General features: G+C 45.0%; 1 protein-coding gene across 2 annotated transcripts in view; it reads right to left on the bottom strand.

The window, feature by feature from the left end:
* SFXN5 (sideroflexin 5) overlaps positions 1–25,938 on the bottom strand; it is a 179,452-nt gene that overhangs the window by 16,300 nt on the left and 137,214 nt on the right. For both annotated transcript variants that reach the window (XM_084625465.1, XM_084625466.1), the window contains one exon: positions 13,386–13,503. In XM_084625465.1, coding sequence (XP_084481591.1) covers positions 13,386–13,503 — 118 coding nt within the window. The remainder of the gene's footprint in view (positions 1–13,385; positions 13,504–25,938) is intronic.

Here is a 25,938-nt window from a genome sequence, read left to right as displayed (position 1 = left end):
TTCAGGAGTTGGGGTTTTAAGAAAAATATCAGATATTGCAAAGCTTGCAGTGAAATCGTGAGAGTTGGCAACACTCTGACCCTAAGACAGTGGCGTGAAATTAAGGAGGGAGTGGAAAGGATGGTCCTTTTGAAGTGCAACAATGCACTGTGTTTGGCCCGCAGATACTGCATCTGATGAAGTGAGCTGTAGCTCACGAAAGCTTATGCTCTAATAAATTGGTTAGTCTCTAAGGTGCCACAAGTACTCCTTTTCTTTTTGCAGCCATTAGCACATTAGACGTGAGCAGGAGAGAAGCTCAGAGGTTAACACATGTAACGTGAAGTTACTGCCTACAAGCACTCACATAGTGGCAATTCCTACGCACATGACTGAATCAAAACCCAAAGTTCATCATCAGAAAACAGGTGACCCCAAGGCAAAGGCAGGGCACTTCCTCCCACACAGTGGCAAACCAGATGAAGGGACAGAATCACGACTGGTCAAGGGCAGGGCTTCTGATGCCCTTTCACGTGGAACAAAAAAAGAAGAATTTTGCCCCAGTTTGTTCATTCTGCAGGGAAGTCCTCATTATGTCTGCCGCATGGACAGCGGAAGATAAATGCACATAAAGACAACTGTTTGCTAGCCAGCAACTGGAGATTGCCCCAACCCCGGTCCTATGAAAATGTCTCTTTTAAGATCAGAGGCCGGCACAAGCCAGAACCATGTATGTTTGACCTTAAAGTCAGCTGTTGTAGTGGGCTGAGAACTCCCCCCCCCCCCAAGAGGAAGTCCTTCTGAAGTCAGCTGTGTGGGGGCATTTAACGTAGATTGTATGGGGAGAGATTCCTTACTCACTAGTGAGGAGATCAGGAAGTTTATGTGGTAGAGATTGCATTCTGGGGAAGGCCACGGACCGTCTGTAACCAAACCAGCAGGACTCGGGTTCTGAAGCAGCCCTTCTTTGTTTACTGGAATGGGTTATACAAGCCCCAGCACATACAGATACGTTTGACTTTTGTCCTCTTTTGATGGATATAAAGGCCCACACTTTCACATCTCGATGCTCAGAGTAGGCATCTACATCTGCATTTAAGCACCAAGAATCACAATGGCCTGATTTTCTGAGGTGCTGAGCACCCACACTGAAATCACTAACTTCAGGCACACGAGTGTCAAAATGTGGCCCAAAGCATACAAGCTTTTCAGCATGACTGCGAAGATTAGATAAGCTAAGCAGGGTTAGCCTAGACCAGCACTTACATGGGAGACCACCAAGGAACATGCGGGGTGCTACACAAAGTGGCACTGGTGATTCAATAGGTGGCATTTTCTCCCTGTGAATCCCTGTTGAAGAAACAAGGACATTCAGAAGGATCAGATTCCCACAATCTAACTCCCACATTCCCAGTGGTTTCAAGTGGACACAGTTTGCTTCTTCACTTCCTGTCCTCTGCTGTGGTGTTGCTCTGCCTAGCTAAACAAGGCTACATTACACTCTGAAGGGAGCTGCATCTCAATGATGTGATTAGTGAGTGTGCTGTGGAGTAACAAGTATTAGAGAAACGAAACTGGTATTTTTATACTATTCATTAGCCAAACCTACAGCGGTATAATGGAAGCTTTCCTTGAAGACAAATGAAGTCACAGTGTTTCAAGCAAGTGCCATTGTCTCTTGAAGTGTTGAAAGACAGAAGAGTGAATACCAACTCCCTTTTCTAGAGAGACAAGGTGGATGAGATAATATCTTTTATTGGAATAAAATATCTTGTATTCTCATTAGGGTTTTATTCTCATTCAGTAACAATGTCAGAAAGGGATCTGGTTTAATGTTTTTATCTCTGTCCCTGGGACACAGGTTCAAATATGTAAACTATTCATCCTGCAAGCGCAAACTCCTGCAGGTGTGTGGGTTGGCCCAGTAGAAGACATTACCTCACCTACCTTGTCTTTCTAATATCCTGCGACCAACATGGCTACAAAAACACTGCATACAACTCCTTTCTCTCTCAATCTGCAGCATCAGCAGCACATAGTTCTGACAGTGGCAATTTTTCTCTTTGGGTGAAAATGAGCAATAAAACCAGATTAAGTCCATTTTAAGGAGAATCCCTCACACAGATTGCATCGCAGGAGAAAACACTCCTGGCTGTTTGGGGGTGAATATAAAATCTCTGCAGGTATATGCTATACTAGGAGGGAACACCAAGGATAGCGTGATGGATATTACAGGATTTAGAGAAGCTGCTGTAGCTTCTGAGAGGCTGTCATAACCATACATGATCCCACTGCTACCACCATGGCAGGGTTCCCTCCCCACTCCGAACTCTAGGGTACAGATGTGGGGACCCGCATGAAAGACACCCTAAGCTTATTTCTACCAGCTTAGGTTAAAATTTCCCCGAGGCACAAATTCTTGGCCCTTGGACGGTACGCTGCCACCACCAAGTGATTTAACAAAGAATAAGGGAAAGGACCACTTGGAGTTCCTATTCCCTCAAAATATCCCCCCAAGATTTGAAAGTATCTTCTTTCCCCATTGGTCCTTTTGATCAGGTGCCAACCAAGTTATTTGAGCTTCTTAACCCCTTACAGGTAAGGAGGAATTCTAGGCTACCCTTGCTTAAGAAACTCACGCTTTCAGTGTGTCTCCTTCTGTTGGATGGGACAAAGAGTTGGACTATCAGGAATATACCACAAACCTCAAACAGTTAGAAAGGCCAATGGGCGTGACTATAATTGCTTGCCTTTGGGAAATTTGATTTGTTAGTTGGAACTTCTATATATTAACCAACTCTTCTTATGGCAAGGAAATCTGGAACAGTTCTCCTTGCTAAGCCATGTGTCCTTAACACCTCACTTGGAGTATGGCCACTGCACTTGTGGGGAGAGGCACAGCAGCCATCTCTTTGAGTAAGGGACCGTTGAGAAATGTCCTGAAGAAAGAAGGCAATTAGCAGGCCCTGGAAAAGTATGGCTTTCAAGCCTCTTTAAGGGTTAATGTTTAGCTGTTTACCTAAAGTTGTGGGATGTCAGCTCTTTCCTTTGACTCTTAATGGCTTATAGCTATCAGGAGGTGAAGATTCCTTAAAAGAGATGGTGTCAGGAATGTTTTTTATGCTCACCAGCACCCACACACCTGCAGGAGTTTGTGCTTGCAGGATGGATAGTTTACATACTTGAACCTGTATCCCAGGGACAGAGATATAAACATGAAACCAGATCCCTTTCTGACATTGTTATTGAAGCCTTCTGTGCAGTACAAAGGGGTTCTTTCTCTCCCCACCCACATTACATGACCACAAATAACTGTTCAGTTCAAGGCAATTCTTCAAACTACTGCTCTAGGGATCAAGGTTACAGGCTTAGGGCCTGATCCTGCAAGGTGCTGAGCACCCTTCTCTTTCATTAACTTCACCTGGACTTGATTTCAATGGGAGATTGGAAGCAACGGTGACAGGCCTGTATTAGGCAGAGATGCAAGGTGGGGGAGGTAATGTCTTTTATTGGGCCAGTTTCTGTGGGTGGAAAGGGCGCGCTTTCGAGCTTCAAAGGCAACCCACGGAAAGAGCAGAAATGTGGTGGGTGGGTCAGGAAACAAGTGGCCACTATCGTAAACAGACGTCAAAACACAGATCGACCTGCTCACACGTCCCTGTTGTTTGGACAGGGGCATGGGAACAAAAACCTGGGCGCTGAATAAACCTGAATATTGCTCACTTGTGACATTCAAGGGAGGAGAAATGCCAGTGTGTCTAGTAATTACACTCGGGTGCACAGAGGCATTTCTAAATCAAACCATCTTGCTCAACTGCTGCCTCATTTTCAAGAACGTACGAAGAGCAACTCGTGCTGGGAACGGGAACCTCGGAAGACAGAATTTCCATCTCTTTCTCTGCAACAACACAGGCTCAGCAAGGGCAGGAGGGAGGTGTGGGTCCCCCAAGCTGGTCACTGAGAGAGAACAAGGCAAGTCAGCCATTAATCAATTCAACCCCAACTGATGACAATTTAGGTGCCAACTGTGACATAGATGCCTGCTCACTAGAACCTGGATTCTGACCATTCAACTCATTTTACACAAGTCTCCAAGCTGCCACCAGGAAATATTTTCCATCTGCTGTCAGTCTGGGTTAGATTGAAATTGGCAACCTGCCATGTACCCCACAATGGGAGAAGTGGCCACAACTTCACTAGGGACTTTGCTATTGCTATGGAGTTTACATAGAAGGTGCTCAGACATACTACGGAGATGAGCAGCAGTATAAAACAGATAGACAGAGGGATTAGATAGATAGCTAGATACAGCTCCGTAGCTATTAAAGCCTCTTCATTTTATAAACTTTAGTTTCTTTCCATATTGAAGGGGCAATGCATTTTTCTCTCCTGCTGAAGCATGACTCAGGACACTGCACAGACTTATGCTGGAAGCATGGGGCTTCCCGCGTTACTTTAATAGTAACAAGGCTCTAAAGAGATTCCACAGGCTGCCCACAAGAAAAACTCCCAGGAGTCTGCTGTGGAGGCAGATGCTGCTTCTGGGAGATTATTGCCAATAGGTTGGCACCTGGAAAGTGTGGATGTTGTCCAACTGAGGCGAGGAGGAGGAGGAGTGGGCTGGTGAAGTGAGGCAATCTGACACCTCACCAATGTATTCCCCTCTCGCCCCAGCTACATTCTCAAAAACAGAGTTTCAAATAACGCCAAAGGATTCAGTCAGATAATTGTGATCATTGGTACCTTGGGCTTTTTATAACTAGAAGGAATGATACAGTGAGGGTAATTAAGCACTGGAATGATTTACTAAGGGCTGTGATGGATTCTCTATCGCTGGCAATTTTTAAATCAAGATTGGATGCTCTTCTAAAAGGATATGCTCTAGTTCAAATAGGTATTATTTTGGGGAAGTCCTAGGGGCCGTGTTATACCGGAGGTCAAATTAGATGATCACAGTGGTTCCTTCTAGCCTTGGAAATTATGAATACTGTTCTGATGATATGCCATCTGCCTTTACAAATGCTCTGCACACAGCTTCCCCATTAAAATGCAGTCAACTCTGGAGTAGACTGGAGCAGAGGGCAGGCTGGAAGCAGGAAGGAACCAAATGGCTGCAGTCACTTGGCTCAGCAGCTGCTTTAGCTCAGAGTAGAGTAGCAGCTCAGGGCTTCTTCCCGTCTGCATGACAATGGAGTCATTGTTGGCGGTGGGGAGCATAGGCATAGACAGGGCAGTTCCACGTGATAGGAGGGGAGAAAGGAGGAGTGGACACAAGGGTCAGAGCTAGGTGGGAGAGGAACAGTTGCGGGGTATTTGCAACACATGGAACTGACATGGAAAATGTTTTCTGATTCTTATTGCCAACATTTCATCTCATCTTATTTCCTTGGAGAACTAAAAAAAGATCCTTTCAGTTTGAACAATCATGCTCTCTGCTGGTGCTTTTTACATGCTCCAGTACTCACTGCTGGGTGTTTCTTAATGCCTTCAGAACGCATGGCACCTTGCTGTACTAATGATCTCCCAGATAGCAGCCTCCGAGAGCATCACAATTCAAGGGAAATGAAAGGGTGTAGTCGTTGGAGGAATCTGCTCTACAGGAAGCGAGCGACTGTGATTTTTTTTTTTTTTGCCCTGGTTGTTTTTGCAGCAAAGGTGTTCTGCAGATGCCAGGCTGTTAAGGTGGGATAGGGGGAGTGGAGTGGAGGTGTGAAGGGAAGGCCAAAGGGCAAGGCCAAAGGAAAAACAGCATGTGAAATCTGGCTCCTCAGGAAATGCATGCCAGGTCTGTGAACCCTGCCCTCAGACAGAGGAACAGCTGGTGCAGGTGAAAGAAAACAAGAGATGAGAAAGAGCGAGCAAGTGAGTTGGAGAGAAGAGAGATTGCCTGAACGAGGCAAGTCGTTTTCTCAAATCTCTTCTTGCTTTGTCATCTTATTTGGAAAAGGTTGATGGGAGGGAGAAAGGAAGGGATGGGTGGGAATTGAAATGTCAAAGAAACAAATGGGCAAAAGACCTTCTGCTTTAAATCAAGGCTGATCGAAACCTTTCTGACAAGCAGGCTGTACAGTTCTGACAGAGGGTCTAGTCTGCCGTTTTGAACTGATATGCTTTGCTGCCTCAGGCCAATAGTGGGAACTTTTCTTGTCCCGCAAACTATAGTTTTTAGTGTGCAATCCCCTTTCTGAGTTATATATTCCAATATTTCTGCTGTGCCGTGTGACCCTCTCTGAGCCTATTAATCCAATTAGCCACTCAGTAAAAGACTGAAAATGTGAAAGACGTCAGCATTTAGGACTATTAGCACTTTGTCAGTCTAGAGCACTCTATAAAGAGCTTCCAGCTGCTCTGGTGAAAAGACAGTTAAGCCTCATAACAGGCCTGGGAGGTAGGTCAGTATTAGTCCCATTTTACAGATGGGGAAACCGAGGCACAGAGAACAAAGTGATTTGCTCAGGGTCACACAGAGAATCAGAGCTGGGACTAAAACACTGGTCTCCTGACTTCCAGTCCCATGCTTTAACCAGTAGACCATGCTTCGTCCCTGTGGTTACTGGGGTGGGGTCCAGTAGAGAAGATGTATCCTTCCATCTAAATTAAATAGTCCCAGATGCCAAAATAAAAGGTAAAGAATGGCCCAATGAGACGACAAGATCCCCTCCACAGCTCATAAGAACAGCCATATCGGGTCAGACCAAAGATCCATCTAGCCCAGTCTCCTGTCTTCCGACAGTGGCCAATGCCAGGTGCCCCAGAGGGAATGAAGAGAACAGGGAATCATCAAGTGATCCAACCCCTGTCGCTCATTCCCAACTTCCGGCAAACAGAGGCTAGGGACACTATCCCTGCCCATCCTGGCTAATAGCTAGGGCATGATCCTAACACTATGCAGAATGAAATGGTTTCTCTGCCGCTATGTGAAGAATAATAAAGGTTGTGGGTTGTGTCCCTTCAGCCCTCCCACCCGTCAAAAGTTACTTCAACTCAAGCGAAGCCCAGGAGTCAAGCCAGATAAAACCATAAAGTCATGAGCCTGCTACCAAAAAATGTGAGAGCCATGTGTGTGTTGTCCAATATCTGCTTACAGCAGGGTGTCTAGATTTCCATTATTTCATCAGTTGAAAGGATGAGCAGGTAACCTACACTTCAGTCCTATACACTCACTCACTTGCAGCCCTTTTTTCTGTGTGTGGGGGTCACTCTGCTATACCCCAAGCAGATGCTACATCACCATCCTTGCCCTCATTTCCCTCTTCCGATGGGGTACTATACTTCTGTCCTTCACTGGACAGGGACCACTCATTCAAACTCTAACTTCAGTCAGGAGTTAGTCCACCCCTACCCATCTACTCCAAACATGAACACCCACCATCCTCCACTAGTCACCCACAGCTGAACCTGATACAGCTCCAAATACCACAGCTTTTATCTCCAGCCCACCACAGCTCATAACAGCAGCGGGACCGGCCGACACACAGGGTCTTATTCAACCCTAGTGGACCACCACTGAAGTCAAAGGAGTTACATCGGAAGTTAAATGGGTTCATGAATTACAACAAACTTGAATCAGCATTAGAAACTAAAGTTACTCTTGTCTATGAGTCATTCTGTTGGTTTGCAATAGCGCTCTCTTGCACTGAGATCCCTTCATATTCCTAAACTGGGCTAGGTCAGTACATAGAAAGGAGCTCTCCCAGGAACATCTTAAGACTGCAGGAAGAAGTGCTGGAATTTCTGCAGGTGATTGCTTTTCCCAAGGAGTGGTACCGAACCAATGACCCAGGAAAGCGTTGGCTACTGGAGTTGTGGATCTGCTGAAGTGTACATTATAGTCTTTCAGCTGGCACATAAAACTGAGGTTCTAACACTTGTGGACATTCAAGATCTCCGGGCACTTGTCACAAGAAGGGCAGTTTTCAAGGCCATCCTTGACCATAAATGTCGGTTTTGGCTAATGAGCTTTTATGCTGCCTAAAGCCATCAGCATCAAAGGACACCATCCCTCATGCCTGGGACTAAAGACAAACCACCATACTTCTCACTTCTTAAACATCTCCCCACCCGCAGCAGCTGGCAAATCCTTTCCCCCCACTCCTCTACAAATTGGACAAAACTACTGTAGAGAATCCCCTCAAGCAAGGCAGTCCTAAGGGAGAGATGGTTGCTTGGAGAACCCCTGTTGCCTTGCATCTGATTTCACTCCTAAGTATGATATAAGGATGCTTCTGAAGGGCTATGTTTGTGACCTCCATACAGCTCTTTTTGTCAAGTGCCATTTCATTAAAAAATCAGCCTTTTAACTGTGGACACATTTCAACCTCACCAAAACTGCTAATTATTGACAGTTGGTGAAGAGGAGATTTCACTTGTTCCTCCTGTTAAACTGCATCTAATTAGTAATTACTGGTTCACTGTCATCTTTACTGCAATAATCCCACTGCACATTGGCTCATTAACCTTTTGCTTTTCTAATGTAGCCTGCCAACAAGATGAAGGCTGAAACAGATTGGAAAACAATAGCTCAGTCTTGTATTTTAGATGTTTTTCCTCTTGCCCTGGAGATCTGAAGGGAAGATTATTTTTAAGAAAAGAATTTCAATTGCAATCAGCCTCATTCTTGGTGATGGTTTGTCCTACATCTAGTCAGCTACTAGAAGTCTTTAAACTGAGCCTGTGATGGGGCCTGGGTCTCTCTGTCACTGACTCCTCTTCCAGATGCTTCAGCCCTTGTAACCAGAGCCCCGTGCACTACACAGCATGCTGGACCTGGGTTCTGCTGCGAGATCCCTGGACTCTGCAGGTGAAGCAGTCTAAAAGAAACTGCTGCACAATTTCCAAATAGAAAATAAAGGGTTTGAGTTAATTAAATATGTACATGAACAATTAACTCAGTAGGGCAGCCCCTGGTTTATTTATTGGGATGCTGAATTCAATTGATTTTATGCAATTCCCATTTTCAGCGTTGGACATGTTGCAGATGTTTGAACAGGCAATGCATAACTGCACTGGAGGGACAGTCAGTGAGTATGCTGTAGGTTACAGCAGCTGGGCAGGAGGTGCTGCGAGAGGCATGGGAAGCAGTTTGAGACTGTGAGCTAAGAATATTAGCTGGCTATTTCTGCTAAAGCGATCTGCAGCGCAATACTTAGTGCTGCAATTAGGTTTCAGAGTCAACACCCTCTTGAGATTAATGGGATAATTCCCACCATATTCCCATAATATTTTAGGCTTGCTGCAGACCCAGGGAGACATCACTGCATTGGTGTATACTTGGTTTCTGTTTTCAGAGTTATCTTCTCAACCATAAGGGCTAGAAACAGAAGAAAAGAAAATTGAGCTTCTGAAGCATAGGTCTGCAGTATGAAGTGAATCAGAAAACACCTGGGGCTCTGCTCTTGACGAGATATGGGTCCAAGACAGTTTCAATGCACTGACTTTCCCAAAGCTTGGTTGATCAACTCAAGGGTTACTATTCTAATGTCTATGTGGACAGTTTTAAGGCCAGATTCTGATTTCACTTACACTGGCTTTGAACTGGTGTAACTCCACTGACTCTGAGGCAGCTACTTCTGACCTACGTTGGTGTAAACAAAAGCAGAATCAAATCTTACGGCTTAAAAAAACCCAGCCAAATGGCCTGCTTCATTAATCTTCAGAACGTGGCAAAACTCACCATTTTTCTGAGGCTTATGGGGACCAAGCAGTTAGACAGGATGGGGAAGCAGAGGTTTGGTGATAGGAATTGCTATTAAGATCTCTGGCTTTTGCATAGGTTTCTGGGGCACCCCTTTAAATCTGTTCCAGGGCTTTAACTCTGTGCAATACTGTTTCTTGAACGCTTTGTAAAGTGCTCAGAGTCAACAATGGGAGCTCCGTACAATCAAAATAAATGCATTAAACGAACAAGGCTTTTCCCTTCAGCCCACTAAACTAAATTAAGGACAGAAAGCTGTTGAAGCTCCTAAACTAAGAGAGAGCTTAATAGTGAATCAGCTGCTAGGCTCATTTACTCACTGACGTCAATAGGGTAGTACATGCATAACAGAGTCAAATTTGGCTCATTTACTGTTATTTTAAATGGTCCCTCTTTGGACCATGGTGTCTTTGGAGCTGAATACCCTGGTTACACTCCTGTTGCCAATCATTTGCTCCATGGCTTGTTACAAGCAGACTGCCTCTAATGTCCAATCTATAGCTGCTTTACACCTACTACCTCCACAAACAAAACAAATACTTGTGGCACTGGGCAAAGAGTTCATATCCAGACACACAAGAAGCATAGCTGGAAGAGGAAGCAGGTCTGGCAGATTTTGTGGGCCACTAGTGAACACACATAAGCCAAACACATCACACACTCAGATCCTGAATTGAGACTCAGGACTGATGGGCTGTGACAGGAGAACTAGCCAAGTCTGTGAAGAACTGGCTCTGAAGCGATTACGGTTTTAGAGAACTGACCTACTCCACTCACTTCCTAGGTTCTGAAGGTCTCCAAAGCTCATCAGCCATTAAATAGATTGGAATCAGATTCGCCAGGATTGGAGATTACACACACCCTTCAGTAAATGGAAACACTTTTTAAAAGACTGGGAGTCTAAGACTGAATATAAAAATGCTTGATACCTCAAGTTCCCACAGCAAGACCTTAATTCTCTTGAAGCTGAGGGACCAGAGCTGAGAACCCAGTGGATAATGAGCAATACCCCACTGGCTGTAATGGCTTCCCTTCACTGACACGATGCGTGGGCAGAGAGCACATCAGTCTGTTTTAGCGGCTAATCAGCTCTGATTCATGTTTACACTGTAGATAACACTGTTTTTGCTTTTAGAAGGTCACTTTCAATTAATCTTTGTACCATTTTAAAAGTCCCCATTGTTTGCAACTGTAATAATCTTTGATGCAAGATAGACATTAATGTTTCTCTGTAATTTAAACAGAGCGGGGACTGATATGGCCATTAACATTAATATACCCTGTCAGACCAAAATATCAGTAATAGCACTTTTCACCCAAAGAGCCTTACAGATGTCCGTAAGCATTGTTAGACTCATTTTTCAGATAGGGAAACTAAGGCACTGACTTTTTTTTTCTTTTTTTAAGGCCCAAATCTTCACAGAGGGCATATAATTTTGGATGCTTCAACTTTTGGATAACAAACTTTAGATACCTCTGGCTTGACTGGGTGCTCATTGCCTCTGGAAATCAGGCCTTAGGTGCCTTAAGATGGAGACCCAAACAATGAGTCACCCAAAATTAGTGGACAATTTTGAAAATTTAAGCCTTAATGACTATCCCAAGGAATTTCGGCCCAAGTAATTTCAGTGGCAGTTGTGATTGGACCCCAGTTCCGGTTTTACTTGAATGGTTTCCGCTACAAAACAGTTGGGTATCCCATCTTTTTTTGACTGGCATTTTGGTGACCCCGTAAGCAAGAGAACATCAAACTGGCATTGAAGTGTGGCTTTTGGCCGAAAAGTGAAATCTGACACAACCTAACATATTCTTGTTGTTAGGCACCAACAGCGTGCACTGTGCTGCACAAGACACAGAGCAAAGGCAGTCCCCGCCCTGAAAATTCAATCTAGAGATGAAATGGAGAAGGTGGAATGGTCTGAGAAGCCACAAGAACACGTATCTGCTCCTTGTGTGTCTTCCTGTCATAGAGGCCTGCTTTATAGACAAAAACAAACGCTCACTACCTGAACACTCCGGAGACAACACAGACATGGGAGGGTGAGCAAGACTGTGTTCTTCCTGATGCACCAGAAACAAAAGAGGCACTTCTGACTGCAGTTCTTTACTATGGATGTTAATGAAAGAGAATGAACCCAGCTTGACTCTCAGAGCCCAGGGTGAGCTGTCAGGGCCATCAGGTAGAACCATAAACATCGTTTGACTTGTGAACGGGGCACTTTTGACCTAGAATCACTGAAAGAGAGTAACTATGGAGGGCCAGAATATCATCTTTGCAGCGTTATTCTTTTGACTACAGCTGCTACCCTTTAAGTACAAGCAGAGAAGATGCTTTCAAGGTACATTTTTTTAAATGCCTCATTTAAATGTTTTGTGTCCCTGCTCTTCCCTGCAATTAATATGTGTTAAAACTGATTACTGCACAGCCTCAAGACAGGAGTGGGTGAATCAACTAACTCCTATGGGAGGCCAAACAGGAATGGTGCCGTGTGTTGAATTTAAACCGTATATTTCTGGCATGGAACATAGGACTTTCTACTCAGTTCATCACTGGTTAACTTCAGCCTTCACTTAATTTAATCCAAACCTCAGGAATCAAATCCTTTTAATAAATATAACAAAATCACAACCCCTTTTTTTGATCACCCAAGGCAGGTATTGTTGTAGGATCCAATCGCCAGCTAAAGGAAAGGAAAACCCACATGATCATAAAAGATGAACATGCCTCTCTGTATGCATCCAGCCATTGTTACCGACAATGTGAGCACTGCCATGTGCTGAGCAAGCTGTGATGTGCACCCCGGAGGCCATATATATCACAAGATCAAGCCCATATTTAAGTCAAGGGGACAACAGCTGACTCTCAAAGAACAGGAAGGCCTGGTAGCAATCAAACATTCAACAGAGCCATCGACTTTTGTGATTCATTGTGTTCTCCGCATACCAAACCCACATCTGCACGCATACCCTCTCTCTAAAGCAGGGGTGGCCAACCTGTGGCTCCAGAGCTGCATGTGGCTCTTCAGAGGTTAATAGGCGGCTCCTTGCACAGGCGTTGACTCCGGGGCTGGAGCGACAGGTGTCAACTTTCTAATGTGCCGGGGGATGCTCACTGCCCAACCCCCAGCTCTGCCCCAGGCCCTGCCCCCACTCCACCCCTTCCCCAAGGCACCTGCCCCTTCCCCTGAACCTGCCATGCCCTCACTCCTTCCCCCCACCCCCTCCAGCCTCCTGCACATGTGAAACAGCTGATTGCGGCTGGTGGGAGGTGTGGGGAGGGAGGGGAAGGCACTGATTGGCAGGGCTGCCGGCAGGTGGGAGGCGCTGGGAGCTGATGGGGGGTCAGCTGATGTATTACTGTGGCTCTTTGGCAATGTACCTTGGTAAATTCCGGCTCCTTCTCAGGCTCAGGTTGGCCACTCCTGCTCTAAGCTGCCAAGTCAACATTCTCTTTGTACGCCTAGGCTAGAAACAGCCAACCTTCCCGCTGACTCTTCTGGCTGGGGGCTTCCCCAAAAGCCTTAGACTGTGTGAGGTTTTGGATCCTGTTGGCTGCTGTGGTGGAGATCACCTGATAAAATCTCGCCCACCATCAGCTGTGTGAGGCAAACAAGCTGCCACGTTGCAGTGACTTCAAAGGAGCTACTGATGGTGTGAGGTATCACTCCTCTGCTTCGCGCTGCAGTGTGATACAGACTAGACATGCACTGACCTCCGACATCTGTGGAAAGAGACTGATGGCCAAGGGAAGAGCCAGGCCAAAGGCCGCGAGGCACACAAAGCCTTGCACTGGGAGAACCATCCGGGGACGGGCTCGCAGGAGAGACGTTCTGTAAAGAGGAGTGAGGCTTTGTTAGCTTGACAGACACACCAGGTTACCCCGTACCATCGTCCAGACAAGCTCTGCTGCTCTGTTAGCGCTGCATAAGGAGCAGTGGAGCGGTCTCCCTGTCTGTGACTGACTCCAAATCCCACCTCGAGATCCGACCGTCTCCCTGGCTCGGGACTCCCTGCCAAAACATTCATGAGAAAGGACCAGGTCTCTGGCCCTTACTCATGTTGAGCAATACCCTGCTCTGGGAGTGGTCCTAATGAGATCAATGGGACCCACTCACAGAGGACAAGGCTACTCACAGTGAATACAAGCATCACAATCTGTCCCACAGGGAGTTATGCCCACACAAGGGGCCAATCCTGCAGGCCTGTGTAGTTCCATTAAAGTGAACTGGCCAAACTCAGAGGTGATGTGCCTAGGCTGGTGTAGGTTGGACTCCCTGGGTGCAACTGCATACTGAGCCCCTTCGGGACCCAGCACACAAAGCTGTCTGGGCTAACAGGGGGTTGCTGTGGCCCCATAACTGAGGGAATTTCTGTAAGTTGTGGCAGCCCTGCAACACATAACCTGGAGCTGCTCAAAATAGCCATAGTGCCATCTGCTATGCCCTCAGCCATACCATGCCCCTCCTGTTCCCAGCCCCAGCTTGGCATGCCCTCCACAGGGGGTGTTTATGGCTGCCTTTCACAGTGCCTGCACCAGGGAATTCTCCCGTAGCCAGCTAAGAGAAAACAACACAAGGGTGAGTCCCTCCCCCTTACTCCAATTGAGAGTTCCTTATGTGCACTTTCCAATGTGTAACTTATGCACATAGCAGCTGAAGTATGGTGGGCCTTCTTTGATGTATACCTTCTTGTTGGTTACTTTTCTTACTGCTCTGTGCAAGATACACCAACTTAGAGGGCCCATACAGTAGCTTTTCCTACCCTCAAGCTATTATTGACTATTTGTGTTACAGCAGGTGCTAGAGGCCCTTGTCCTGGGCACGGACCAGACACCCGGGCTATACCTACCTTCACTGCAGAATTAACTCGGGTGATCAGTACCTGCATCTGAGCACCTGGGTGAGAGCTGCCGCCTTGCCAAGACATAATACCGGAGTTACGGTATCCTCACTGGTACTGTGCTCCCCGGTGTGTGTCACCAGGACTTTTGGGGACATAACCCATGGTTCTTTGCACTGCAGTAAGCTGAGCCACTCTATAATTCTTTCCCCATGAGTTGTGGGAGAACTTGTCAGTCCTTCTGAGCACAAGGGGGAGGAATTGTGGGAAGGCACCAGAGGACTATCAGCACTCAAGCCTGCGTCCTCACTGCAAAGCGGGTGGGTTACCGGCAAGAGTGAAAGCAGAACTCAGGCTCGAACTCTCAGACCCTGCCGGGCCAGCTAGCCTGGGTTTGAAGCACCACCAAACTCAGGTGAGAGGGCTTTGTATGTGGACAGGATGGGGGGTAGGGACAAGACCAGAGTACAATCCTGAGTGAACTCTGCAGTGAAGACAGACCCATAGTATAAAGACAGTCCCTGCCCCAAAGAGCTTACAACCTTAACTGCAAGACAGACCGAGGGTGGGAGGGGAAATGAAGGCCTGGAGAAGAGAAGGGACTTGACCAAGGTCATCCAGCAGATCAGCAGGGAACTCTGTTCTCCTGAGTGCCAGTCCAGTGCCTTTCCTACTCTCCATTTAAAAATCATCACTCGGGGCTTTTCACAATTCTTCTTTCCATTTGGCTCTCTGATCAGCCCAACTGTGCGCAAGACAGCATTGTAATGTCACAAACGGCAGCAAGCAAAACAGCTCTCTACCTCGAGAGAAATGGCTAGCCGCGCACCTGAGGCTCTCTCAGTCTCGCTAATGGTGATGGCTGAGAGCTGCATTTTTATTTTTCCTTTGAGTAAAGCTTGGGAATAAAAATAGGGCCAGACCCTGAGCTGGTGTAAATGAACCATCACTCCTTTCTCTTCCAGAGTCGTAACTCCTCACTAATGGTGAGTGGAGACAACAGTGCTCTACATTAAGTGTGCATTGTGCAAGCTGGGCCCATATTATCCAATATTCATCCATTTTGGGATCAGTAGCCTGGAAAAGAATTTAAGCACAATCCTTGTAGCCTATGCTTAGGTAGAATTCCTGCAGAAGGCAACAGGGGTTGTGTTTGCCTAAGAGGTTCAGGACCAGGCCCTTAATTATATTATAACAAAGTTCTAAGATTATTCTACAGGAAAACGAGCCTTCAAGAATTGCCAGCAATGAAAAAAGAAAAGGAGTACTAGTGGCACCTTAGAGACTAACCAATTTATTTGAGCATGAGCTTTCGTGAGCTACAGCTCACTTCATCGGATGCATTCAGTGGAAAATACAGTGCATCCGATGAAGTGAGCTGTAGCTCACGAAAGCTTATGCTCAAATAAATTGGTTAGTCTCTAAGGTACCACTAGTACTCCTTTTCTTTTTGCAAATACAGACTAACACGGCTGCTACTCTGAAACCAGCAATGAAAAGTGGATAACTGGTCCCCTCTCTCTCAGAGAGAGGAGATTGCGGGAACAGATACATTCAACTTGTGCTTAAAATGTCATGATCCATTAGAGCCCTTATTGAGAAACTTGTAGAGACTGGCCTCTTTCTGGCTTCCATGGAGTACAGTTTAGAACCCAGACATCATTGCTTACACCACCCTGGCACTTTAATTTGGAAGCTGCCTCCTTTTTAATTACTGCCCTGTTGGGGTCCTTAGAATCACCCAAGTCAAAACTAAACCAATTTAAAATGATCACTGGTACAGCTCCCAGGTGTGACTTCCAGGAGTGTTTTAAACTCAGGCCAGTTCAAATTACAGTGGCTATAACCTCCTAATTAAGAAGAGTTATGACTTGATTTAAAGAAAAAAAAAACTAATTAACACATGAAGTGTAATGTCTTAATTGGGACTCGGATTCTAAAATTTGTGAAGTTCAGGATAAATGATTCATAATTAGTGGAGAAGGGATCACTTTTCTTCTGCCCTTAGGATCTTTGTCCTCAAATCAGTTTTCAAAATAACATTTAGCTAAATATTGTCTTCTGCATTTTGCAGAGAGGGAATTGAAATGCTGTCTAATATCCCAACAGCTGGCTCCCCCCCCCCCCATTAAAATCTACATCTGATTTCAATTGCTAGATATTCCACAATCTCCTATTTGCAAAGCAATCATCTCGTACCAGATAAAGGAATTGCTTCACTGTTTGTTGAATAGTGAACTAGTTTATTTCCAGGTAACTAAACTCTGAGCCTTGCTCAGCTGTTACAGTACCGAACTGGAAGTCGAGAGTCCTAGGTCCTGTTAACAGCTCTGCCACTGAGACTGTGGGTCTACACTCAAACCGATACAGCAGCTCCGCGTCAGCAAAGACACTACAGCCACAGGAAGGGTTCGCCCGCTGCTGTAGTTAACCCACCTCCCCAAGAGGGGGTCGCTAGGGCCTTAGGTGCTGGAACTAGAGGTGTGGGGGGTGCTGCCGCACCCCCTGGCTTGGAGAAGTAACAACAACCCAAATACGTGGTTTCTGCCTTCAGCACCCCCCCCTGTAAGAGTTGTTCCAGCACCACTGGCTAGATCGACAGGAGAATTGTTCTGTTCACCTAGCACTATCTACACCGGGGGTTAGATCAGTCTTTAACTACACCCTGGAGAGACGCACCAAAGCCACTGTAACTTTTTAGTGTAGACCAGCCCTGACATGCTTCAGGCCAGATGGCGATGACCGTACTCCCAGGGAACGAACAGTACCTTGCACTATCAGTAGTTCCATTAAAATCAGCAAGGCTACTTGTGGAATCTGGTACGACTCAGTGCAAGTAGGGATATCCCACTTGAGCCCTCTGTGATTCAGAATATGTCAGATCAGCACAGATTTTCCAAAGTGGTCTCTAATTCTGAGTTGCTCCAATTTTTGGGTGCTCAGCTTTAGATGCATTGAGCCCAATACGTTGCTGCCCTGCATCTTGCGTTGTCGTTTACACCCGTGGAAAATGAGGGCAAAACACTAGCAAATCAGAACAGTAGTGTTTTATACCCACTTTGTACTGGAGCAAACAACTGTCAAGGCGCACAGCTATGGTGAATCGGAGCCAGTGTTCCTCAAGCTGGGCACCCAAACACAAAGCACCTAGAATTAGAAGCTGCCTTTGAAAATGTGGGCCTTGCCTCTTCTGTTCCTCTGTCTGGGCTCCTGCAAAATGATCATATTTACATCCCATTCTTCCCATTTCTGAGGCACACAGCAGCGCTGCCTTTCTCACACTCGACTGCGAAGCACAATTAACATTTGCAAATTGATCTTTGGATGAAAGACACTATGTATGTGCAAAGTATTTCTCCTCCTGCCATTGCCACCACTTTTCTCCTTCTGTCTGTCTCTCTCCCTCTCTTTTTAAGCTTTGTCTGACTACTCCCCCTCAAAATTCCCTGGGGCCTACTTTTTTGGCATCTTGCGGCTGACGCACAGTGGATCCAAGCAAGCCAATGACATCATGAGGAGCTTCTGGCTCACTGAGCTCAGGTATAAATTATTATTCTGAGATACATGTATTTAAAACACAAAGACCTTAAAGATCCCATATATATCTCTGTGTGTGTATATATATATATACACGTGTGTGTGTATATATACACTTATATATCAACTTATGCAGACAGTACATCTGCTCCACAGACACAGTGTGTTGTAGATCTTGTAAATACACCTTCATTCAACTTTCATCACATTGTTCATTAGTGATTTAAATTTTGCATAATTTGGCAGCTGCCTCTGGTGTTTTTCAGGAGGTACTGTAATTTATTCCATATGGAAGTCACTTGGTGTACTAAAAAGGAGTTATCAGGTTCAGTGAACCAGAGCTGTATTTGCCTAGAAGAAGGTGTTAGATGCTAAACTAAATATGACAGGAGTTAACTGAAATCTCCCGACTGACAGATTCTGTGGGTTTTGTCGTATTTAATATAAACAGGATCATAGCTAATACGTACATTATGAGAGACTGGGAATTACAATGGGGCAGGAACATTATGCTGATTTCTTGTGGGTCAAAGCCCAAAGTATCCTGAGGCACATCCTAGGCAGGAGGGGGCTACTCAGAACCCCTTGTTAAAACTGCACCTCCAAAATAAAGGAATGGATGGTGTGATTTTCCTGTCTTTGATGGAACTGTCCCATATCTGGATCCTGCTAACCCACCCCTGCCACAAGCAACTTATCCCTAGAGATCAGAAAAATCTACCTGATGAACACACTTATTTTGCCAGCTGGATGGCCTCTATTTTCAAAATCAGTTCTCAGGGGAAGCTTCCCCCAGATGCCCTACAAGCCATCCCCACCCCTCCATTGAGGGTCACCCAATGGAATACAGTGCTTTGGTTGCGATAAGGCAGCTGTCAAGGGAGCCAGGGACTCCAGGATTTTCCTTTTAAAAGGAAAAACAGCTTCAACTTATGACATGTGGGAGCCTCAGCATGGCATGGGTGCATGTGGCCGTGATGCTGAGCCCATTTAACTGCATTCCTGGAGACCTATCACATTAAAATCTGGGCTGAGTGGGAGCTTGAGAGAGAAAAGAAACTCTCATCTTCAGGGTGGTAAAACTTTGCCGCTCTCTAAGCATTCCCCTTAGCCCCTGCACTCTGCCGACATTACCAGCCTCATCGGACCACTGGCCAGTTTCTCACCCAGTGACCCTGTGACTTCTTCCATGTGGCCCACTGTGCACGGTATGACCTCCTGGAGCTTACCCACAGAGCCCCAACCTTGCCTGCATGTAAGTCCCTCTTGAAGACCCACTTCTGCTGGGCAACCTACAGTGAACTGAGCTGACTTGTACATAAATTCCCTGTTGTTGTTCCCCCTTTCCTTCACCTCTATCTACTTGTCTGACTGCCCTTCAACTGGGAGCTCCTTGGGACAGGGACCAACCTTGCAAAGTGTTTGGAAAGCTCTGGGTACACTCTGGACACTACCAAAAATAAATTATTGCAAAGGCACTCTGCTGGTGCCTTGCCTAGTCAGTGGCTTGAGATGATTTTCAACTATGCATAAAATGGTGCTCAACTGTTTTTATTGCAGAATTAAGGATATTTGATTAAAACGATATAACCAGTGTCTTGAACTTTATACCCTCTGCCTTCTGGACTACAACAAGGTGACATACCTGGGCATGAAGCCTTCAGCCCTTAGCAAACTCCAACTGGTACAGAACGCTGTAGCAGATCTCCTGAGCAACGTGAGCACATCACACCTGCCTTCCACTTTCTGCACTACCAAATCAAGTTCAAGGTCTCAATCCTTATCTTCAAAGCACTCAACAGCCTGGGCCGAGGTTACCTAAAGAGCCTACATCTTCAGGATGGGGACTGTTATCAATGATCTTTCTCTTCTGGCACAATGGAACTATCTGAAATAAGGGTAAAGCTTGTCTGTGCTGGAGACAGAGGTTTCTCAGGGGCCGGTTGGAGACGGCAAAATGAACTCCCTCAGGAACTAAGGACCACCATGAACCTCACCACTTTCCATTCCAAGAGCTAGGAACATGTTGTTCACGAAAGCTCATGCTCTAATAAATTGGTTAGTCTCTAAGGTGCCACAAGTCCTCCTTTTCTTTTTGCGAATACAGACTAACACGGCTGTTACTCTGAAACATGTTGTTGACCTTGTCATCTCTAATATAAACACATAGCAACGTATGTACGTGTGGGTGTATAAACCCTCCAAAAGAAAACACTCCACTGCACACACTCTGGGAAGAGAATGAGAGAACAAAAAATGTGACAGATGTGCAGTCACATTGCTCAATGCTCTACTGGAAGGCGCTAAGATACTCCAGCAATGAGTGTGGTATAAGGACCAATATAGGAAAAAATAGCTAGAATCCTCCCCATGAACCAATCAAACCAGTAGCCCTACTCACACACTCTATAGTATAAAGATTTCCAGCCAAGGGTCTCTCGTACAACTCTGTTTGCCAAAAGGTTCTGACACCTTCTTTGGCTCTGGTTACGAGAAACCCTTTTTGTTTAACTCGAAAAACAAATTAATTGATTCCCAGTTCTCCTCTCCGACACAGCACACAAACCCCAAGACACTAGGATCACAGGTTAAGGGAGAGGGAGGGAGAAATTATTGTGTGAGTTCCTGTTAAAATCTTGACACCACCTCTCTGCTCTCCACTATACAAATGCTGCTGAAAGATGTAACTGCACTCCTGGGATTGGACAGAAGATCATTCTGCTGCCTAGAACAGAATTATCAAAGTGACTGCAGCTTCCCCACTTCCCAGGTGTTTTCAAGGGAATTCTATGCTGGTGACAGATGTGCTGGAGACCGAGGTTCACTTGATATCTACAGACTGGACACAGCCCAGGCAGCTGAAATGCCATCCAGCTAACGTGCCTTCACTTGTTCCTCAAGGAGGGAGCTCAGTCTCCAACCCCATGTCCATTTCTCTGAGCCTGCCCACCAGGGGACCACGGGGTATCAGCTGTGGGGGTGGTTTTGCAATGGGCAAACTTGTCTTGTGGGGAAAGGATGGGGACTGCTCTAATAGAATTTCAGTGAACATAGGGCAACACGCAGGGTGTGAGGAGACTGTTTTCACCTTTGTATCATCAGATTCACTGCTGAAAAGTGCAGTGTGCTATTATAAACATACCCCAAGGAACCAACCCTGCAGCTTCGTGCTCCCTGGCCTTCTGCCACAATTGCTGCTTGCTCCCCTCCAGACTACTCAGAATGAAACAGCCAAGCTCATCCTCCTCTCCTCTCTTTCCAGCTTCTCGGCCTTGCCTTTTAGGCCTTGCCCAGCTCCGAGACTCCCTCCTGCCTACATCTCTGTTCTCACTTCACACCCCTGGCTCTCTCTGCTCTGCCAACATGTCCTCCTTCCCCTCTGCCTCGCTGCTGTCCTCTCATCTTTGTGTCTTCTTCCACACTGGCCCCTGCACCTGAAACACATTCTCAGTTCTATCCACTGAAGTGATCACCAATGAAATGGTCAGTGCTGACACTGGTGGGCCACCATGGGCTGTAGAGCTGACACAATGGTTGGATCAACAGGGGGCAAGAGAGTTCACCCCTCTAGGCTACTGTTTCAGACTCTCTACATACTCAAGAAAACACAGCATTGTGTACGCTCAGTTTGGGCTTGGAAAGGTTGTTTTTTTTTTTCTTTGGCAACTGCGAGGGCTAGAAACTAATTTTTCACAATCCAAATGCCATACAGGCCACGTAAATACATCCAGCAGGCTGGGTCTGGCATACCTGATTTAGGCTGTAAGGTCTCTGGAGTAGAGGCATTGTGCCAAAATCTCTACTGGTGTAAACTGGAGCAGTTCCACTGACTCCACTGAAGATGTGCCAATTTACACTCAGCAGAGTATCTGACCCCATGTTTTTATAAGCTCTATGCGCACTGGTCATGCCATATAAAAAAAAAAAACAACAACATGGCTTATTATTTTCTCATGGACGGGAGTTTGGATAAAACTGAAATTCCATGTGGATACCTCTGTATGTCCCCAAGTATTTAATTTTAGGGCTGTCAAGCAATTAAAAAAATTAATCGCAATTAATCGCACTGTTAAACAGTAATAGAATACCATTTATTGAAATATTTTGGATGTTTTCTACATTTTCAAACATATTTATTTCAGTTACAACACGGAATGCAAAGTGTACAGTGCTCACTTTATATTTATTTTTGATTACAAGTATTTGCACTGTAAAAAAACAAAAGAAATAGTATTTTTCAGTTCACCTAATACAAGTACTGTAATGCAATCTCTTTATCATGAAAGTTGAACTTACAAATGTAGAATTATCTAGAAAAGTAACCGCATTCAAAATATAACAATGTAAAGTTTTAGAGCCTGCAAGTCCACTCAGTCCTACTTCTTGTTCAGCCAATCGCTCAAATAAGTTTGTTTACATTTGCAGGAGATAATGCTGCCCACTTCTTGTTTACAATGTCACCTGAAAGTGAGAACAGGAGTTCTTGTGGCACTGTTGCAGCCAGCATCGCAAGATATTTATGTGCCAGATGTGCTAAAGATTCATATGTCCCTTCATGGTTCAACCACCATTCCAGGGGACATGTGTCCATGCTGATGTCAGGTTCTGCTCGATAACAATCCAAAGAAGTGTGAACTGACACATGCTCATTTTCGTTATCTGAGTCAGATGCCACCAGCAGAAGGTTGATTTTCTTTTTTGGTGGTTTGGGTTCTGCAGTTTCCACATCGGAATGTTGCTCTTTTAAGACTTCTGAAAGCAAGCTCCACACCTCATCCCTCTCAGATTTTGGATGGCACTTCAGACTCTTAAATCTTGGGTCGAGTGCTGTACCTATGTGTATAAATCTCACATTGGTACCTTCTTTGCGTTTTGTCAAAACTGCAGTGAAAGTGTTCTTAAAATGAACAAGTACTGGGTCATCATTCGAGATTGCTATAACACGAAATATATGGCAGAATGTGGGTAAAACAGAGCAGGGGACATACAATTCTCCCCCAAGGAGTTCAGTCACAAAGTTAATTAACGCATTTTTTTTTAATGAGTGTCATCGGAATGGAAGCATGTCCTCTGGAATAGTGGCCAAAGCATGAAGGGGCATACGAATGTTTAGCATATCTGGCACATAAATACCTTGCAATGCCAGCTACAAAAGTGCCATGCAAATGCCTGTTCTCCCTTTCTGGTGATATTGTAAATAAGAAGTGGGGAGCATTATCTCCTATAAATGCAAAAAAACTTGTTTGTCTTAGTGATTGGCTGAACAAGAAGTAGGACTGATTGGACTTGTAGGCTCTGAAGTTTTACATTATTTTGTTTTTGAGTGCAGTTATGTAACAAAAAAAATCACATTTGTAAATTGCACTTTCACAACAAAGAGATTGCACTAGAGTACTTGTATGAGGTGAATTGAAAAATACTATTTCTTTTATCATTTTTACAGTGCAAATATTTGAAATTAAAAATATACACACACTTTGATTTCAATTACAATACAGAATATAATTTATATGAAAATGTAGAAAAACATCCAAAATATTTCATAAATTTCCATTGGTATTCTATTGTTTAATAGTGCAATTAAAACTGTGATTAATCTAAATTAATTTTTAATCGCGATTAATTTTCTTGTGTTAATCGCGTGAATTAACTGCAATTAATCAACAGCCCTATTTAATTTATACCAAACTAACTTTGTGAGAGTACAGCAGCCTCTGATACTCTCACCACTGTAACCGCCGTAGCACACCTTACCCTGATGGCTGAAAAAAGTCATTGGGACCTGTCTACATTATGGCTTGAATCATGCTAGCATAACTCTTTTGTGTTTTCCAGCATGGCTACTGCTAAACTGGTTTCTTTGCCCAGTGCAGACTGGTGATTTTAAGACTTATGCTAGCCCAAAGAACAGTGTAGGCTAGCCCATTAGGTAACACACAGAACCACTTCCGAAGATGAGGCCCAGTCCTGTTCCCAATTAATTCAATGGGAGTGTCCAGCAAGGGATGAGGTTTATAACCATGTTAGGCCAGCCATGCTAGGCTGCAATTGTGTCTGAGACTGGGGTAATAATCTATACAGTGAATAGGTTCTAATTCTGCTTCTGTGAGAAAAGAAGGAAGCTGGGTGAGGGGAACGGGAGGATGCTGGGAATATGGCTGTGGCAACTGATGCTTAGATGGAGAATCCTTGTACTGTTTCTCCCTCATCTCTCTATAACCATTGCACAATAGGATACCTGCAAGTATCTGAATGATGACAACATTGTGAGATACAAGTAGGATACATTCATTCCTGGTGTAACTCCACTGAAGTCAGAGTTATGCTAAGGGGTCCAGTGAGTCTACACCAGAGAAGGCACATGATGAGTTCTCCTACTTTCTTCTGCTTTAAAATTATCTATGTCCCATACTTAGAATTTTCTTACTTTCATGGATGCATCTAAACCATACTTATATTTTATTAAGGCTGTCTTAACATAGCTATTGTTAATTATACAACTGAAATAAGAATACATCTGTGCAAAATAACTGGCATGATGCTGCTCACACAGCACATGCCATCCCAAAATAAATGTTGATTCTTTAGGTTGGATGCTTCCACACCATGTCCAGGCAGCAGGAGATGCATGAGACATGGTGAAAGAACGGAACACCGGAGAGCTAAACAGTGGGAGGTAACACTGAGTTGCCTGAAGAGCAAAGAACGAAGGCCCAGGGAGTTAAAATACGCAGCAGGCAAAGAGACTAGAGACGCCAAGAGAGCTGAAAAAAATGGCATGAGAGATGAGAGAGGCAGCTGGGGGAGTTAAAACATGCAGATGGAGAGATGCGATAGATGGCTGGGAAAGATGAAAGACCTGGATCCAAGTGGAAAGACGACCACCAGGAACTGGCCACTAAAATAAACTTTTAAAATATTGGACAAAAACCCCCAACAACACTGTATTAGTCTTGTTTTAAGCTAAAAACCATTGATGGGGACTATGGGCAAATTCTCAGCTGATGGAACACAGCTCCACTTCAGTCAAGGAAATTACACCAATTTACCCCTGGCATCAGAATGGTATTTGTCAGAGTCACTTTTCTCACTAACCACAACCTCAGATGCAAACACAGCAGAACTCTGAGGAAGATCCAGATGGAACTTTGTGACTCAGGCCTAGGTTTAATTAAAATCACCTTCAGCCTTAAAAATAATAAGTCATCATTCTCCTCACCATTTCTAAAGTAAGATGAGATTTTTTTTAATAACTAAAGCTACGTGTAATACATCTCATGTGTCTCTTGCTATAACTGCAATAAAACTTTCCCACCATAACCGGAATATGACAGACAGCTGTCTGTCAGACAGAGTTTGCAGTGTTGCTGTAGCCTTGTTGGTCCCAGGATATTAGAATATAGATTCATAGATACTAAGGTCAGAAGGGACCATGAGAATCTAGTCCAACCTCCTGCACAATGCAGGCCACAGAATCTCACCCACCCACTCCTGCGAAAAACCTCTCACCTATGTCTGAGCTATTGAAGTCCTCAAATCGTGGATTAAAGACTTCAAGGAGCAGAGAATCCTCCAGCAAGTGACCCGTGCCCCATGCTACAAAGGAAGGCGAAAAACCTCCAGGGCCTCTTCCAATCTGCCCTGGAGGAAAATTCCTTCCCGACCCCAAATATGGTGATCAGCTAAACCCTGAGCATATGGGCAAGATTCACCAGCCAGATACTACAGAAAATTCTTTCCTGGGTAACTCAGATCTCACCCCATCTAACATCCCATCACAGGCCATTAGGCCTATTTACCATGAATATTTAAAGATCAATTAATGACCAAAATTATGTTATTCCATCATACCATCTCCTCCATAAACTTACCGAGTTTAATCTTAAAGG

The sequence above is a fragment of the Lepidochelys olivacea genome (genome assembly GCF_965140295.1).
Source record: "Lepidochelys olivacea isolate rLepOli2 genome assembly, chromosome: 4".
Lineage (NCBI taxonomy): Eukaryota > Metazoa > Chordata > Testudines > Cheloniidae > Lepidochelys > Lepidochelys olivacea.
Note: the sequence above shows the minus strand (reverse complement) of the source record. Positions and strands in the feature narration are given on the sequence as shown.